The following is a 15,762-nucleotide window of genomic DNA, read 5'->3' as shown; positions in this document are numbered from 1 at the left end:
TTTTGGAGAAGGTGGTACGCCAGTGGGTGGGTGAGGAGTAAGCAGTTTTCAATTTCTTCTGTCCCATCCATATTTTATTACTGACAGAGAGGAGTGTAATCAAAATTTCCTGACCATAGTGAGTGTTGTTCCCTCAGGCTGGGGCAAAAGTAGCAGCAAGGATGCACAGAAGCTTAGGAAGGGATGTGTGTCTACCCAAGCAAGTATGGCCTCCTAAAATTTTTAGCTGTCATGTAATGTTCAACCAATGTATCAGGTTAACATGCAGGTAGTGTGATAATATGGCTGATATTTAAATCCCCTTCCAAAGCCTTCTGTTCTGTATATTCTTAACAACAACAACAACGTATCTCTTGTCATTTCACCTGTCTGGTGTACTACAGATTCCTCCACAGTGTGCTTGTAACAGCTCACATTCCATTTGCAGAATGAATGCAACAAAATCAAGCTTCTTCCCAGGGACAATAACCCATGAAAAGAATTCCTCCATCTCCACAATGACTTCAATCCAAATGCATGTGTTCATTTCTAATAATCAACTGTGAAACTGGTTCTGCTATGTTTGAATTAGTGCAAAAGCCAGAAATGCAACAGGTTCATTACACATGTAAAATTAAGGAGAAGCACCTACCATCCCAGATGTTCCCAATTTTTGTAACCCTTCATCTTCAGACTGTTGATCCTCTGGCAACAGAGTGCTTCCAAATCTGGTTCCCTTCTCACCGGAGTATCTTCTTGAACTCTGCAAGCATTCATAATACAAACTCCTGGAGAACGTCTTTGTGCTAGGGTACGATTTTTGCAAATGCAGTGTGTTAAACGATAAGGCTTCATCTGTGCTAAATGCTGTTTTAGGAAAAAGAGGCGAGTGTCTGGAAAGCAAAGTCTTCTCATGAATGTTTTCTGAGATTGCCACGCTTAAGTTATGTGACCAGTGACTAGAAATGTGCCTTCCTTTCTCATCCTCTAGTTGGTTTTCTTCACCTAACTCCTCTTCACTGCAATGCTCACTGGATTTTAACCGTTCCGAAACTGACTGCAGAAGTGATAAGACAGACAAGGACTGGTTACCGCAATCTCTCGACTTTTCACTAGGGCACCTTGGTGAGATGTCAGCAGACAGCAAGTCCTCTTGTGAACTGTCATCCTCATATATAGGAGACAAGGAGAAGGGATAAACCTTGAACCTCTTTGCCTCCACTGTCATGAATGATTCTGAAAGAGCATTATCAAACTTTGAATTAAATTGGTTGATTTCTTCAAAAGGCTGAACAGATTGAAGCTTGCCTTTTGCTGTCTCAGACATCAGAAGATGCTTAATATTATCCAGAGAGAGGTCAGGAAGGGATGATAAGGGATGCTCTGAGTCTTCTGTTAAAGAAGGAATGCTTTCATTTTGAAGAGTGCCTTCATATAAAATGGTGAATGAAGAATTGCCTTCCCACTCCTCTTCTGAAGAGGAGGCAAAACATTGGGAGGATTTCCTTCTACCATCATCATCATCGTCATTATCACCACCTTCCTTGAGCACAGTAGCCATTGTTAAACCTGGCCCTATTATTGCTGCCTCTTCACAAGTAAAATCTGAGTTCAAGCCAATCTTTGCTGAGCTTCTCATTACAGAAGATTCAGATATATGGAACTGGGAACTGAAACTATTTTTATCTTGTAGCACTGTGCAAGCTTTCTCCACTTTGCCACCGCCCCTTTCATTGTCTGTTTCATCATACTTCTCATGCAGTTCCTCTGGTACAAATGCAGCAGTCTTACTCTCTTTGCAAATGTACTTAGGCAGTTCTGTCTCTTCATTACTTCCAACTAAATCTAAAAGCCCATAATCATCTTTGGCTTTGCTACAAAGACAGGTATACGAGTTAACATTTGAGTTAAAGGGTAGCATATTACCTGGCACAGATGAGCATGATGGCAACTGCTCTTCTATCACAACAGCCTCTCCATTTACTACATATAAAGAATGCTCAGATTCACTGTCACCTGTCCAGTTACTAGCTTTGTCACTAACGTCCATCACGTGTGTATCACAGATGCTTTTCCCCTTCCCTCTTTCGGCAGGGTTGGATTCTAGCCTGGTTGCAGAATCAAACCATTCATCTCCTTCCTTTGAGGCAGGAACTAAATTACTTGGTGCCATTTCTCCCGTTGTGATCCCTTTACTGTCATTTTTAGGGTTAATATAGAAAAGCGCTGAGGAATTTGCAACCTCATGCTCACTGATTATGGTGTGTACAACAGCTGGCAATTCTGGACTTAAATTCAGAGGATGCTCAATTATTTTGGGAGGTTTAACAGTCAATTCACTAGCAGTGGACAGCCTTTCTAAGGCATCAGTCTGAGACCTAAATCCTGTATTTTGAAAAAGGTCCATGCCCACATGGTGCTCAGATTGATTATATGTCAGTTTTTGCTTGGCTCTAATAAGAACATCATCAACTATTTCTTTTGCTTGTTGTACTATTGAACTATGTAGGTCAATTTTATCATTAGTGTCAAAAGGAATGGTCTCATCCTGAATATCTGTGCTAACTGTGCCTTCCCCTTTAACTCCAGAAAGCGTTTCAATACTATTCTCATTAAAATGTTTTAATGACAAGTTCCTTAACCTAATTTCTTTTGATTTCAACAGCATTTCTTGAGTTTTCTGATCTTTTTGAAGGCTGGGTCCTAATAAACAGTCCTTAAAATCATTAGTCTGGCAGACGCCAGCTGCTTGCTTTGATCTTATTTCTTCTATGGCTAAAAGCAGAACTGCATCAACTATTTCATCAGCCTTTTTCAACAAAACAGTTAAATCTTGGGATTTAATATGTACTTGTTTTCCGGTTTCAACATCTTTCAGTATTTCTCCAGAAAACTGACTGCTTGGTTTTGTAAACAGTGGACTAATTGCTTGATCATCTGTTTCAACAGGGTTTTCTGAAATAACAGCAGCAAGGTAGTGATGATTGGTTTGCCCTGAAGCGATCAGGCACTCCTCTTTCCCCTCCTCTGCCATTTCTAATACCTTCTTCACAGGTTCTCCAGCTTCATGGGCAACTGAACCAGAAAATGGAGCTGTATAAGCAAGTTCAGATGTCAATTCAGAGGCTAAATTATTGGATTTATGTTTAGGAGGCATCTTGCCCTTATTATCAGAATTAATACTAAGATAATTAATTTTGTCCAAAGCAGCATCTGTTGGTTCACAGGCAGGAAAACAAAGTTCTGAGGTGTCTTTAAAGTAAGTAATAGGAGAAGTAGGTTGGCTAGAGTGCACATCATCAGATGCAGAAACAGTGACGTTCTCTCTTATTAGGTTGGACCCAGAGCCCAGTGGACATATTCCTATTGTATCCTTACTTTCTTCAGAGCAAGGCAAAGTTCTAATATCAGCACGAGTGTCAAAAATAACCTTATTTTCATCTCCAGATTCCAGAAAGGGATTAGAAATTTGATCCACACCGACTGATTCAGCAGCTGTAAGAGGTACGTAGACCTCTGAGTTTTTGATAGCTTGGCCTGTTTCATATACAGAGGCAGAACAATGTATGTTGCTGTAGCACACCTCTGCAGAATCAATTGCCCTCAGGTATTCAGCTCTGTTAGTGTCTTCCTGTTTATCAGACAAACATGAAGTTTTCCACAAACTCTGATCTTCAGAATTCGGCACAAGTTTAGCCATATTGTCCAAACCGATGATCTTATCTTCAAAGATGAAAGAATTATTGGCCAAGTAAGATGTTGAAGGAGAAGAAAAAGCTGAAGAACTATTATTCTCTGGCTTTGCAGCAGGACAGAAGACTTTGGGCAAGCACGTAACTTCAGGAGTGATGGGAGATAGGTCAATTGTGCTGAGTTCTTTAATTTCAAAAACAGCAGGTGCCATCTCCACTTCAGAATGATTTTTTACTTCAAGAACTAATGGATCATTTATTTCTGCAGATGTAACTGGACTCTTAACCACAAAAGCTTCTGTCATTTTAAGAGATGAAGGAATAGTTTTGGTCATGCCTGTGTTGCTTACAAGTCTTGTTTTTTCAAATTCAAGTAGCATGTCCTTGTTTTCAAGGGGAGGAAGAGAATCATCTAAACTGTTGAAGGTTTTATCCTCATCTCTATGAGTAAGATGATGGTAGCTGCCATCTTTAGCCTCAAGGATTAGTGGGCCATCATTCACAGTCAGTGCTTTGTCAGTGTGGACACCTTCCGTTTCTAAGGAAGACGTACATACCGCATGGGTCTCCACATTTTCAGATTCAACAGCTGATGAAGATGTGCTGACATTGATCTCCGTAGCATTAGGCAAAATGTTTGTCATTTCAACATGACTGAATTCAGTCAAGGGCACAGAACAATTCTCAATGGTAACATTCTTAATTTTCATCTCTGAAATCATAGCGAAGCTATGAGTGTCGTGTGTACCTCCATGTATCACTGATTCTGTGGCTTTTTCACTCGCTGAATCATTCTTGTATTCCATGTCTAACCCGTGAACAGTTTCTGTGGACTGGGCTGAAGTAGGTAGATCAACATCAGCCATTATGTTACTGACTGCAGTGCATTCCATGCCCTGCGAGGTCAACAGCAACTCTTCTCTTTGTTTGTAGGGAGGTACGCATGTTTCTGATGAAATAACTTTTGGGACTTGCTCCTTCTGCTCAGTTACCACATTTTTAAGTGCATCTTTATTTCCATTCACAGTCCTGCCAGCTGCCTGCCCACTACACCCACTGCTATTCCAATACAATGTCTGGTCATCTGATTTTAGCTGGAACGGATCCTCAGAGCATCTATTACAGGAACATTGATCTTGCAGCAGCTGCCTCTCATTAGGAGTAGAGTCTGGTTTGGGATAAGAGGAAAACTCACTTTGCATGGTTGCTTTTGTTTCTGTGTTAAAAAAGGCACCCAAATGCATTCCTTTTTCAGAGCCAACAATGGTAGCATTGTTTGACTGAAGCTCCAGTTGTATTTCCCCCAGCTCTTCCCTCTCCTTTTCAGCCAATCTGCTATTTGCTGAATATATTTTAACGGGATCTATATTCTGGCAACTGGAAGTGGCTTCTTTTGGCAACAATATTGGCTCTACGGGAAGGTTCTTATTAACTTCTGGTGTATTGGAAATTGATACATGTTTCACAGAGACTACTTCTTCACTGAAATTTTTAATAGTTTCCATTTCAGGCAACAATGTAATTGAGTTCCTTAGTTCTGTGAGCTCACTGCTGTCCAAGACATTCTGAGAATTTTGGTCCAGGCCCATTTCTGCCAAAAAGATGTTTGCTTGTATATCTTTTTTATCATCTTTAATCTCGGGTTTTGAATTCCCTTTCAACGAGCATCCTGTTTTTGTTGCAGCCGTTTCTGAGTTTGGACTGCTTACAGTCTGATTTTCTTTGTTTTTGATGTGAGAATCATTGATGCTGGATGAAGATTCTTCTGTTTGTTCCAATTCTGCTTGCTTCTTAAGCAACTGCTTAATTCTTGCAGAGCCTCGATAAGTTGAATAAGTAACTGAAGGTGCAGCCAACTCACATTCTGTTTTTCTGGAAGAATACAAAACATTATTGGTATGTTAGCAAAACTTGCTAGATACACAAAGCTATAATGTCATATTTTTATAAATAACACTACAGTACATTTTACGTCTGTGTACCATCGTAACTGTAATTAATGGTACTTTTTTTGCATGGTTATCTTCTTATGAATTGTAGAACCACTGAGAGGGGGGAGATCTTGTGGGCATTGAAGCCCATGCCAGAAACAGGAATTTATTCAATAATTATGCACCCTACTTCCCATGACAGACACCCAGTTCCAATGGATGTGGTTTGCAGAGGGAAAAAATTAGAAACTCAAAAGCATTTACTTTTATCCCACAAAATTCTCACAATCCCTGTTTTAATACATATGATATAATACATGTATTTAATACAAATAAGGGCAAAAAATTCTCTAAAGTTTTCATGTTGCTGAATTACTTGGTTTTAATGGACTATCATGAGACTTCAGGGTTAATCGATGGATCTTAACTATTGTTCTGATGTTAGGCATTAATCATTATTATTGAGAGGTTCCCAGGTCCTAACTGAGAAATTTTTTCCTTTGGAGCTAAAGAGAGTACTAAGACTTGGTCACATGCAAAATTCAGCCTGTGCGCACACATGCATTTATGATTCATTAACATTTTAATTTTTAATATGTTAAACTATGTGTCAAAAAATAAATCTTCTCTCTATTACCGTTGCTTCAGAATGTTATTTCTCCCATACAGACATACACCATGTAGCATTATCATTTATTACTCTCCAGATTAAGAGCCCAATCCTATCCACACTTACTTGGAAGTAAGTCAAGGAGGAAGTAAGCCATTGAGTAAACCATTGGAAGTAAGGCATAGAGTAGGATGAGACTTACTTCCGAGTAGACATGCATAGAATTGGGCTCCCAAGTCATTTTGTACAATCATTTTTAAATACATCAGGACAATACTTAAAGTTGTGGACAGGGTGGGATCAAAGGTTAGGTCTTGGTCAATGATCCATACCCATGAGAGGGCCCATCTGGCCAGGCTGACCTTCAAATCCTCAGTACTGGTGACAGAAGTAGCACCCAATATGTCATTATCACCCAATATGGCAGCCTGGTGCCACTAGTGCTGAATAGTGACTGCTTCCGCATGGATTAATACAAGAAGTTGATCCTGAGTACGAACTGTGGCCCTTTATGCCACAACACAACTCAAGTTCATAACTTTTATGCACAGTCCAATGCTACGAATCCCCCACCACAGATGCACCCATGTCACTGGAGCACATGCTGCATCCTGTGGGGGAAAGCATCCCAGAAGTCTTATCTGGGTAAGGAAACATTTGTTCGCCTGCTTGGGAGTAAGCCGAAATGGGCCTACTCAGAGCTGTGCCAGTGATTTTGCTGGTGCAAGTCCAAATGGACGTGGGCAAGCAGATTGAGGCTGGAAAAGGGGAAATCAGTGGTGTCTCTGCCGCTGATGCTGCCCCCTTCCCAACCCTTATCTGCCCTCCTCCCTGACCTGGTCTCCATGCCCAGCCTCCCACCCTACCCCCTACTGACTTAACACTGCTGGAACTTGTTGGGAGGCCACTGAAGCATGGCCATCTGCAGTAGTAGCCTAGCTGTGAAAACTGCGTGTTGCCATTTGCAACAACTGTAAAGCATAATGTGCCACCAGAACATGAGTTTCAGTGGCACAATATGGCCACAAAATTGGGCTGTGTGTTACCATTTGGACCTGTGTTAAAATAATCAGTATTCATCATAAACTCAATGACCCATATTGCGGCGTGTTAGAAGTGTCACATACATAAACTCTATGGGGACTACAGAGGGCCAGCAGCTCTCCCATTAGGTATACTTACCATCTGGATGTAAAAATTAAAAAGGAAAGATGTACAGTCTATCTGCAGGACTCAATGTCATTTAAAGCCAGTAAATCTCTCACTCTCAAGATAAAGAATTTTTTAAAGAGATCAAACACAGTCTAGACTAAAATAAATATGATAAATTATCCTTGCACAAACACTTGAAACCCTAGTTTATGCTAATGGGAGCTTTACAAATGCAGCAGGGACAGATTATCTGTACATAATTCAGGTGCCATTCTCAGTCTCCAGAGGGGGAAAAAAAGCAGATTATGTATTCCAACAGCTCCATCTGCCTATCCACTTCAAAGCTGCTAAGATGGTAAGTCTCCTGTGGCCCATGTTTTGTCATCCCCATGAGGGTCATAACACAGATACCAAAAGGCTAACATCTGGGGGGAGGGGGGCAGAATTTAATGCCTATAAAATGAGGATTTGCAAAAAAAATGAGAATGAACTTTTTGATTTTATTATTATTCCAAAAATGTTTGCATTGATTAAACAATTCAATCACAACCAAATTTCAAAACATTAATTTGAAATGCACAATCAGAAAGAGTTGAGCTTATTCTAGTTTCACTTTTTTTCTCCTGTAACATATCACATAAAGCCTTTTTTAAAAACTGCATTCCATATATTTAAACTGAAATTGTTGGAACTCCTGGAAAACATTATTATCAGTCTGCATCAGAACAATAAGCAAAACCAAAAGCAAGCCAAGATGCTCCACACCTATTTTTTAGCTCTCTGATGCTGTAGTAGTTCAATACGTGAACTACTTATTTTGCTTGTTCACTGCACTATTGACAAATATACCCAGAGAGGAGACAACAGTCTTTCACTGCAGAGATGATGTAACCAGTTTGCACAGAACAATGCTAAGGATATCTATGCAGAAGTAAGTGTTCAGTGGGGCTTACTCCCAAGAAAGTGTGCATAGGATTGCAACCATAGTTTCGTACTAAAATGATACAAACTGAACTCTAACCCTGAACTTCAAGTGGTTGCAGAAGGTGGAGGCAGGCTCTGGCTCACGGGTCAAAATAACTTTGTCCACCTCACCTTATGACTCTCAGCTGGGCTTCAAGTTGCTTTTAGTCTAACCATATTTCCATGTGTCATTTAGGTAATGGACTCTGTTGGGCCAGCGGACAATACCAGTGCCAGTTAGTTGGAGAGGGGGTGGTGGGAGAAATGGGGGTGCTTCTGGGAAGGCATGGCGGAGAGAAACTGCGGGCGGGGATATAGTGGCAAGGATGCACACTGGATTTTATCCCTTCCTTTGTAAACCTCTTTGCTCCTTTCCCCTCCTTAGATGTATGCCACCAAAACTGGTGACCGTATTGTTTATCATCTGAATACACTTCTGAGAGTGAAAGAGGACACTAAAATCATTAATCAGAAGTATATTTTTTTGAAATATTTATTAGTTCACAAACAAATTGGTCTTTTATTTAGATCTTTATATTGATTGCCTGACCATTAAAAAATAACATAAGCAGAATCATTCTTCTTGGTACATATTCATGTACTTTAAACCAATTAATGCATATCACGAAATGCTTACAATCCTCCCTTTAAGATACTCAAGCTTAATCAACCTAGTATTTTAAATTAAGGACCAAATAAACTGCCTTTATGAAGAGGTAAAAAGCAATGTAACAGATATGAGTGTAATAGGACAACCAAAAAGAGAGAGCAACCAGACTGAAGACACAACAGAAAGAGAAATAGAATGAAGGAAAAAAAGGGAGAAGACATACCTTTATGAAGAGGCAGACATAAAAGTACTAGTGTTATGACACAACCAACCAAGAGGAGAGAACAACCAGAATGAAGACACAAAACACAGGAAGTGGGGGACTGCAAAAAGTGAAAGGAAATGGCAAACTTCCCCCCTTCAAAAAGGGAGGGGGGTAGGAGACTAAACAAGTAGGAAAATGGAACTGTGAAATGCTAATAAAGGGAACACAAAGAGGCTAGAGCAGTGATTTTCAACCTTTGTCATCTCATGGCACACTGACAAGGTACTAAAATGGTCAAGGCACACCATCAGTTTTTGGACAATGGACAAGGCACACCATGCCAATGGTGGGCGGCTCACATCCCCCAACGGCCCTACTACTAAACGACCTTCCTCCAAACTCCTGCAGCACACCTGCGGGCCATTCGCAGCACACCAGTGTGCCACAGCACAGTGGTTGAAAATGGCTGGGCTAGAGGAACATGAAAATTAAAGGAAATAATACAAGAAAAAGGGGACGGGATGAACTGCAAAAAGTGAAAGGACTTCATAAATGGAATGAAGAAAACCATGCTGCTTCAACTGGCAAGGGCTGAAAATGAGGTTGCAACGAGGAAGTCCAAATACAGTGGTTCTCAAACTTTTCAGCACCTCTCCCCCTTTCCAAATCCCATCTTCCCACCTATTCAGGACAAAGCATCATGCCTCCCTCCCCAGCAGCTCTGTACCCTGTACTTTTCAGCTCTGTATTTTCAATGGCGGCTGAGCTAGGTGCTACATGACCCACCTAGTGGGTCCCAAGCAAGGGTCTGAGAAATTCTGCTCTACCAAAATTGTGATAAAAGAAAGCACTGGCAGTCTCCAGAAATTGAAAAAGCAGGATGAAAGTCATAAGACCAAGAAAACACTACGGCTCTTTTAAGCCAGGCACCAGTCAGGTACAACACTTGTCACTTCAGCCAATTCTGGGACAAAAGAGACACCAGAGGGGATACCAAGACAACATGCAGAATCTGGGATTTTCCCGGGCAAACAGGGAATCTGGGCACCCTACCCATAGGCAACCTGAGGGTTTACATGGATTTAAGTACAATATTTTAAAAACTTACCTCCAGTTTGCCCCCCTCCCACTACAGGATGCAGTACCTGCCCCTTTGGTATGGTTGTATTGGTACTGCTGGTGGGGTATAAGATTAGGATGTTAGTGTTAGGTTCACATGCCATGTATTCAGAGAGAAAGGCACAAAAAAGAATATCAGACTTTATATCAAAGTCTATCACACCAAAAACATTTTTGATAATTTTATACATTTTCTGTATTTATTGTTTACTGTTTTATAAGCTGCCTTGAGTACTCCTTTTGGGAGCAAGAGGCAGCGTAAACATTGACTAAATAAATACATTCCATAAAGGGAGTGAAACTGCTTGAAATCCAGGTTGACCTATTCTATTTGAATTCTGAATATAAGAAAATTGGGTTGTAAATTTTGCTCTGTATCATTGCTCTTGGTATCCCGGTCTCTGCTGCTGAGCTGCAACCATTCCCAGAGCCATGGCAGACATAAACTAAAGATATGACATGGCCCAGAATATCCTGATCATGCAGAAAACATTGCTCACAATGTCCGACTCAGATGCTTCACAACATAATATAAGTACAATTGTGGAATATTTTTATAATAAGCTACATCCAGTTATTGTTAATTGACCTTACAGAACTGTAATAAAGAATAGGCATAGTCAAAGAGGCAGTAATAAATGCTCTGAGTCATACGGTTTATTGAATATATACTGTTTAATGACAATGTCTTTACAACTGCAGTTCTACAAACAGAAAAAAGACCTGAATTTGAAACAAAAATAATTGTATTTATTAAAGTTTAGGAATATAAACAAGAACTGCTGGATTAGGCACAAGGTCCACCTAATCCAGCTTCCTGTTTCCCACAGTTGCTAACCAGTTGTCCCTTTTTTTGTATTGGCAACCTTCAGTCTCGAAAGACTATGGTATCGCGCTCTGAAAGGTGGTTCTGGCACAGCGTCTAGTGTGGCTGAAAAGGCCAATCCGGGAGTGACAATTCCTTCCACACCGGGAGCAAGTGCAGTCTGTCCCTGGTCTGTCTCCCTGGCTATGGGCCTTCCTTCTTTGCCTCTTAGCCTCAGACTGTTGGCAAAGTGTCTCTTCAAACTGGGAAAGGCCATGCTGCACAGCCTGCCTCCAAGTGGGCCGCTCAGAGGCCAGGGTTTCCCACTTGTTGAGGTCCATCCCTAAGGCCTTCAGATCCCTCTTGCAGATGTCCTTGTATCGCAGCTGTGGTCTACCTGTAGGGCGCTTTCCTTGCACGAGTTCTCCATAGAGGAGATCCTTTGGGATCCGGCCATCATCCATTCTCTAGGAAGCCCATAAATGAGAAAGAAAGCCATATGCCTCTTTTGTCATTGTTTTCCTGCAACTGATATTCAGAGGCATATTGAATATTAGGGGAGGGCACCAGGATGAGGTCTCTTGTTATCTGGTGTGCTCCCTGGGGCATTTGGTGGGCCGCTGTGAGATACAGGAAGCTGGACTAGATGGGCCTATGGCCTGATCCAGTGGGGCTGTTCTTATGTTCTTATGTTCTTATTGCTGCTACCTGGAGGTAGTGTGTACAGTCATCATTTGACAGACCTGTCCTTCGTGAATTTGTACAAAGCCCCTTAAAGCCATCTATCACCACATCTTGTGGCAATGAATTCCACAAACTAATTATGAACTGGGTGAAGTAGGTCCTTGTGGCTGCAATCCTATCTACACTTACCTGGGAGTAAGACCCACTGACTATAATGGAGCAGACATGAATAGGATTGGGCTCTGTGTCTACTAAATCTCTTGCCAAACAGTTTCATCAGATGACTTCTAGTTCTAGTATTATGAGAAAGAGAAGCATCTTCCCCTTTCTCCACACCAAGCATAATTTCACAAGTCACAGTCATGTCTTGATCACCTCTTCCTCAAGCGGAGAAGCCCCAAATGTCATATCTTCCTCATAAGAAAGGTCCAGTGATACTTCTGGATGCCTTCTTTTACAACCTTTGCAGCTCTACAATATAACTCTTGAGGTGTGGTGACCAGAACTACACAAAATTCCAAACATGGCTAGACCACAGATTAGACCACACCTTCTAATATTATAGGGGCACTATAATATTAGACGTCTAATTTTCAAATCCTTTCCTAATGACCCCCTAGCATGAGATTTCCTTCTTCACATTTGATACTCACCAGGTTGACATTTTCATCAAGCTGATTACCACAATCACAAGATCTCTTTCCTGGTTTATCACCAACAGCCCAGACCCTCATTAGCGTATATGTGCAGTTGAGATTTTTTGCCTCAAGGTGCATCACCTTATACTTATATACACTGATTTTCAACTGCCATTTGTTTGCCATTCACGCAGTTTGGAGAGATCCTTTTGGAACACTTCATATTCTGTTTTGATTTTGAATACAGGTATAACCTAATTATCCACAGATTTTTCATTCATGGTTTTATCTCAATGCAATGAGAAGGGCCCTTTAAAGAAAAAAAGTTGTTTAACAATAGCCTATTAATGCAAGAGAGGGCAGATTTTTTTAGATTTAGTGCTACACTAGACTACAGAGTGCTAATTTGAAAATCAGTAGAATGACAGCCCTTGGGAAAGGGGTTTCTCAAGAGAGTGGACAATGTGCTAATCAAAGAGGGGATATAGGCAGAGACAATCCCCAGAAAATTAAAAGGTCTGGCCTACATTTAGTTTGCCTTTCTCTTCAACTGTACTCTGGTTTTTAAACTCAATGAAGACCTAAGCCCACAACTTTAGCTAGCTATAGACAGTGGTTCTCAAATGTTTTAGCACCAAGATCCACTTTTTAGAATGACAATCTGTCTGGAATGTGCCAAAAGTGATGTCATGACTGGAAGTGACATCATCAAGCAAATTAAAATAAATTATTACAAATAATTAAAGTAAAACAAATAATTAAAAAGGGGGAGATGAGATAGGGAAGCCAGTCCTGTTCCACCAAGTGAATTCTCTCTGTAGCCTGTCTGTTCCCCAAAGTTTGGGAAACACTGCTATATAAGTGAGTACAGAACTAGACTAAACTTGACATGAAGACTGACAGCCTAATCCTAACCAAATTCCTGTGCTATGGTGCAGTGGAGCCAATGTAGCCTCCGTCATACCCAGCACAAGGATTGTGGCTGCTGGAGGTTGAGGTAAGGAGGGGTGGGCTAGATAAGGGGAGACCTTGGGTAAAGCCTCAGAAGCCTCTATGGGCTAATCAGATTCACCAGAAGCTAAACATTTACTTACAAAGTACAGGTAGGTCCCTATATCTGGTATCCATGGATTCAATGAACCATTGATCCAGGGGAGCCCCCCCCAATTACATTACCTTTTTGGGGGGGTAGAGGAGCTTGCAGCACGGGTGCTACTTGTTAACTGCCTGCATGTTGGCCCTACAATCAAGCTGTATGCTAAAGAACAGCTAATAGGAAGCAGGAGTTCCCACTTTATGCTAGTCTTTCTGTAGCATGCAAGCTAGTTGCCTGTATGTTTGGCTCATGCTCTCTGGTAAAATTGAAAGTGGAATCCACATCTGTGAAATGCACAAAACTTTCTTTGCTTTAGGAGCATGCACACTATTGTAGGGACACAGCAAAAGACATACAAAAATTCCACTTTAAACATTACAAAGAAGTCCATGAGTCACTCTTTTCTGATCCTTGCAACATATAACATCTAAACACCCTCTCAGGTCGTTAGTGCAAAGCAATTACAAAACACATGGTATGTTTTAGCACTGTAAAAACATGTACATCTTCCATTTGCAAAAAGTACTACACAAAAGATGTGACAAATCTGGATTTTTTTGTATCTTGATTGCGATGAAGTAAACATGCATCTCTAAACATCTGGAGATTGAAAAAGCAATAAACTTTACTTGGTAGAACCTCAGCAAATTAACTCATTTTCTAAGAACTGCACTATAAAAAGTGTTTCCCAAAACACTATACATATCTACTTTGTGCTTTTAAAGCAATACACTGTTGAACTAAGAATGCTTAATAAAAAGTGTCAAATATTCATCAGGGATGACTGCTTCTAAGAATCAGCCAGCCTGGTTTGCCCTCTGAAAATATGCTGCAGGCTGAACTCATAAATTTCACCATTCTTGGCTCAAGGCCTGGAAAATTGAGTCTTTTCCGAAAGCACGTTCTCCTCCTTCAGGCTGAGAAATTAAGATCAACTGTATAGGTCACACAGTAGTTTGACTTCCTTGTTTTGTCAAGAAAAGATTGCTACAAGAGCAAAGGTGTTAAACAGATGGCTTACTGCTTATTTTGAACATCAAAATTGCAAATGAAAACCACACATACAACCCCATAGCAATTTCAGTGCTGATTATCCTTTCATAAGTTGTCTGTTATTTGCCATCCTCTTCTTTTCCGCAAATTAGTCTAAACCGAGCTTTAATATTTTAGAATTCCTATTTAAATATATGCAACAGGAAGCCTATTAGAATTAGAAACAAATGTACAGAACAACCTATTACAAATATCTAAGCTCAGTAAGAGTTTGACTTTCAGCTGCACAACATGACTAGATTTCCAGATTTTTCCAGTGATCTTTCCAAAGCACTTCCTTGAGGGCCTTAGAGAACTGAAAGGTAGTTCTATATTTATAATATACATATGTGTATATTTAATACACATAAAAGGCCATGTCTCACCAAGATTCATTATCATCACGAAATGTGGATGGCAGCATTCCACTTCCACCTAAATCTAAAGTCACGCTGTGATTTTAAAAAATGGCATAGATATGTGGATTTATTACAGACTTTAAGGTCTTCACAGAAGAGAACATGGAGAAGTGAAACCAATTAAGAATAGGGAACTGGTCAATATGATCCCAACATTCCTGTGCCTGTGCTCTTCATGTATCAATGTTATTCTAGTCCAAAACCCTGGAAAGCAAGCCAGTTTATTAGGGAAAACCTCTTAACTTCCTTAGGAAGTGCCCTCAGGCAAGTCCACCTAATGGTATGCAACTATGATCTTGTAGAAATCTATAACAATTATGCTTCAGAGCAAGTGAAACCCCAAGTTTCAAGAGTTACGACCATGACTATCACACTGAGGCATCCTGGGAAGGATCTGCACAGGGAACAAGTTCAGCCAGCATGGGGCTCCCCAATATAGCCTTCTTTCCATGCCCCTCTGTTCACACCTGACATTATCCCTGTTCTTAAACCCCTTTGTCTTTTCCTTCTCACACAAAAACTTTGGACTACTTTCATTTCCCTTTTAATCGGTTTCCACTTTTTCGCTTTGCTATAATGCGGAGAAAGGATTTAATTTACCTTTGCAGTTAAGTTTCTTTATATGATAACACTGATGGGAGTGTGATATGTACTTTCAGATTAAATAAAAACTAACTTGTATAGTCATCAGCATGGCATGAAAATCTGTCATAAATTCCATACTAATGTGGCATGCAAGGTTGCCAAACTAGTTTTCATACTTGGCAGTCTGATGCAGTAAAAACTTGTCTCCTAAAACATTTATTCAAATGGTAAGAATTAGGGCT

The 15,762-nt window shown here is 40.5% G+C and overlaps 2 protein-coding genes across 3 annotated transcripts in view; one reads left to right on the top strand and one right to left on the bottom strand.

Annotated features, from left to right (window-relative positions):
- The window catches only part of CRYBG3 (crystallin beta-gamma domain containing 3), a 37,415-nt gene extending 33,967 nt beyond the window's left edge, over positions 1 to 3,448 (bottom strand). For both annotated transcript variants that reach the window (XM_066619307.1, XM_066619309.1), the window contains exon 1: positions 632 to 3,448. In XM_066619307.1, coding sequence (XP_066475404.1) covers positions 632 to 3,136 — 2,505 coding nt within the window. In that variant the 5' untranslated portion in view covers positions 3,137 to 3,448. The remainder of the gene's footprint in view (positions 1 to 631) is intronic.
- Positions 1 to 15,762, top strand: part of RIOX2 (ribosomal oxygenase 2) — an 82,909-nt gene that overhangs the window by 52,305 nt on the left and 14,842 nt on the right. The gene's annotated exons all lie outside the window — the stretch shown is intronic.

This window comes from Tiliqua scincoides, chromosome 3, assembly GCF_035046505.1.
Source record: "Tiliqua scincoides isolate rTilSci1 chromosome 3, rTilSci1.hap2, whole genome shotgun sequence".
In the NCBI taxonomy this organism is placed as follows: domain Eukaryota; kingdom Metazoa; phylum Chordata; class Lepidosauria; order Squamata; family Scincidae; genus Tiliqua; species Tiliqua scincoides.
This window is presented reverse-complemented; position numbering and strand designations above follow the sequence as displayed.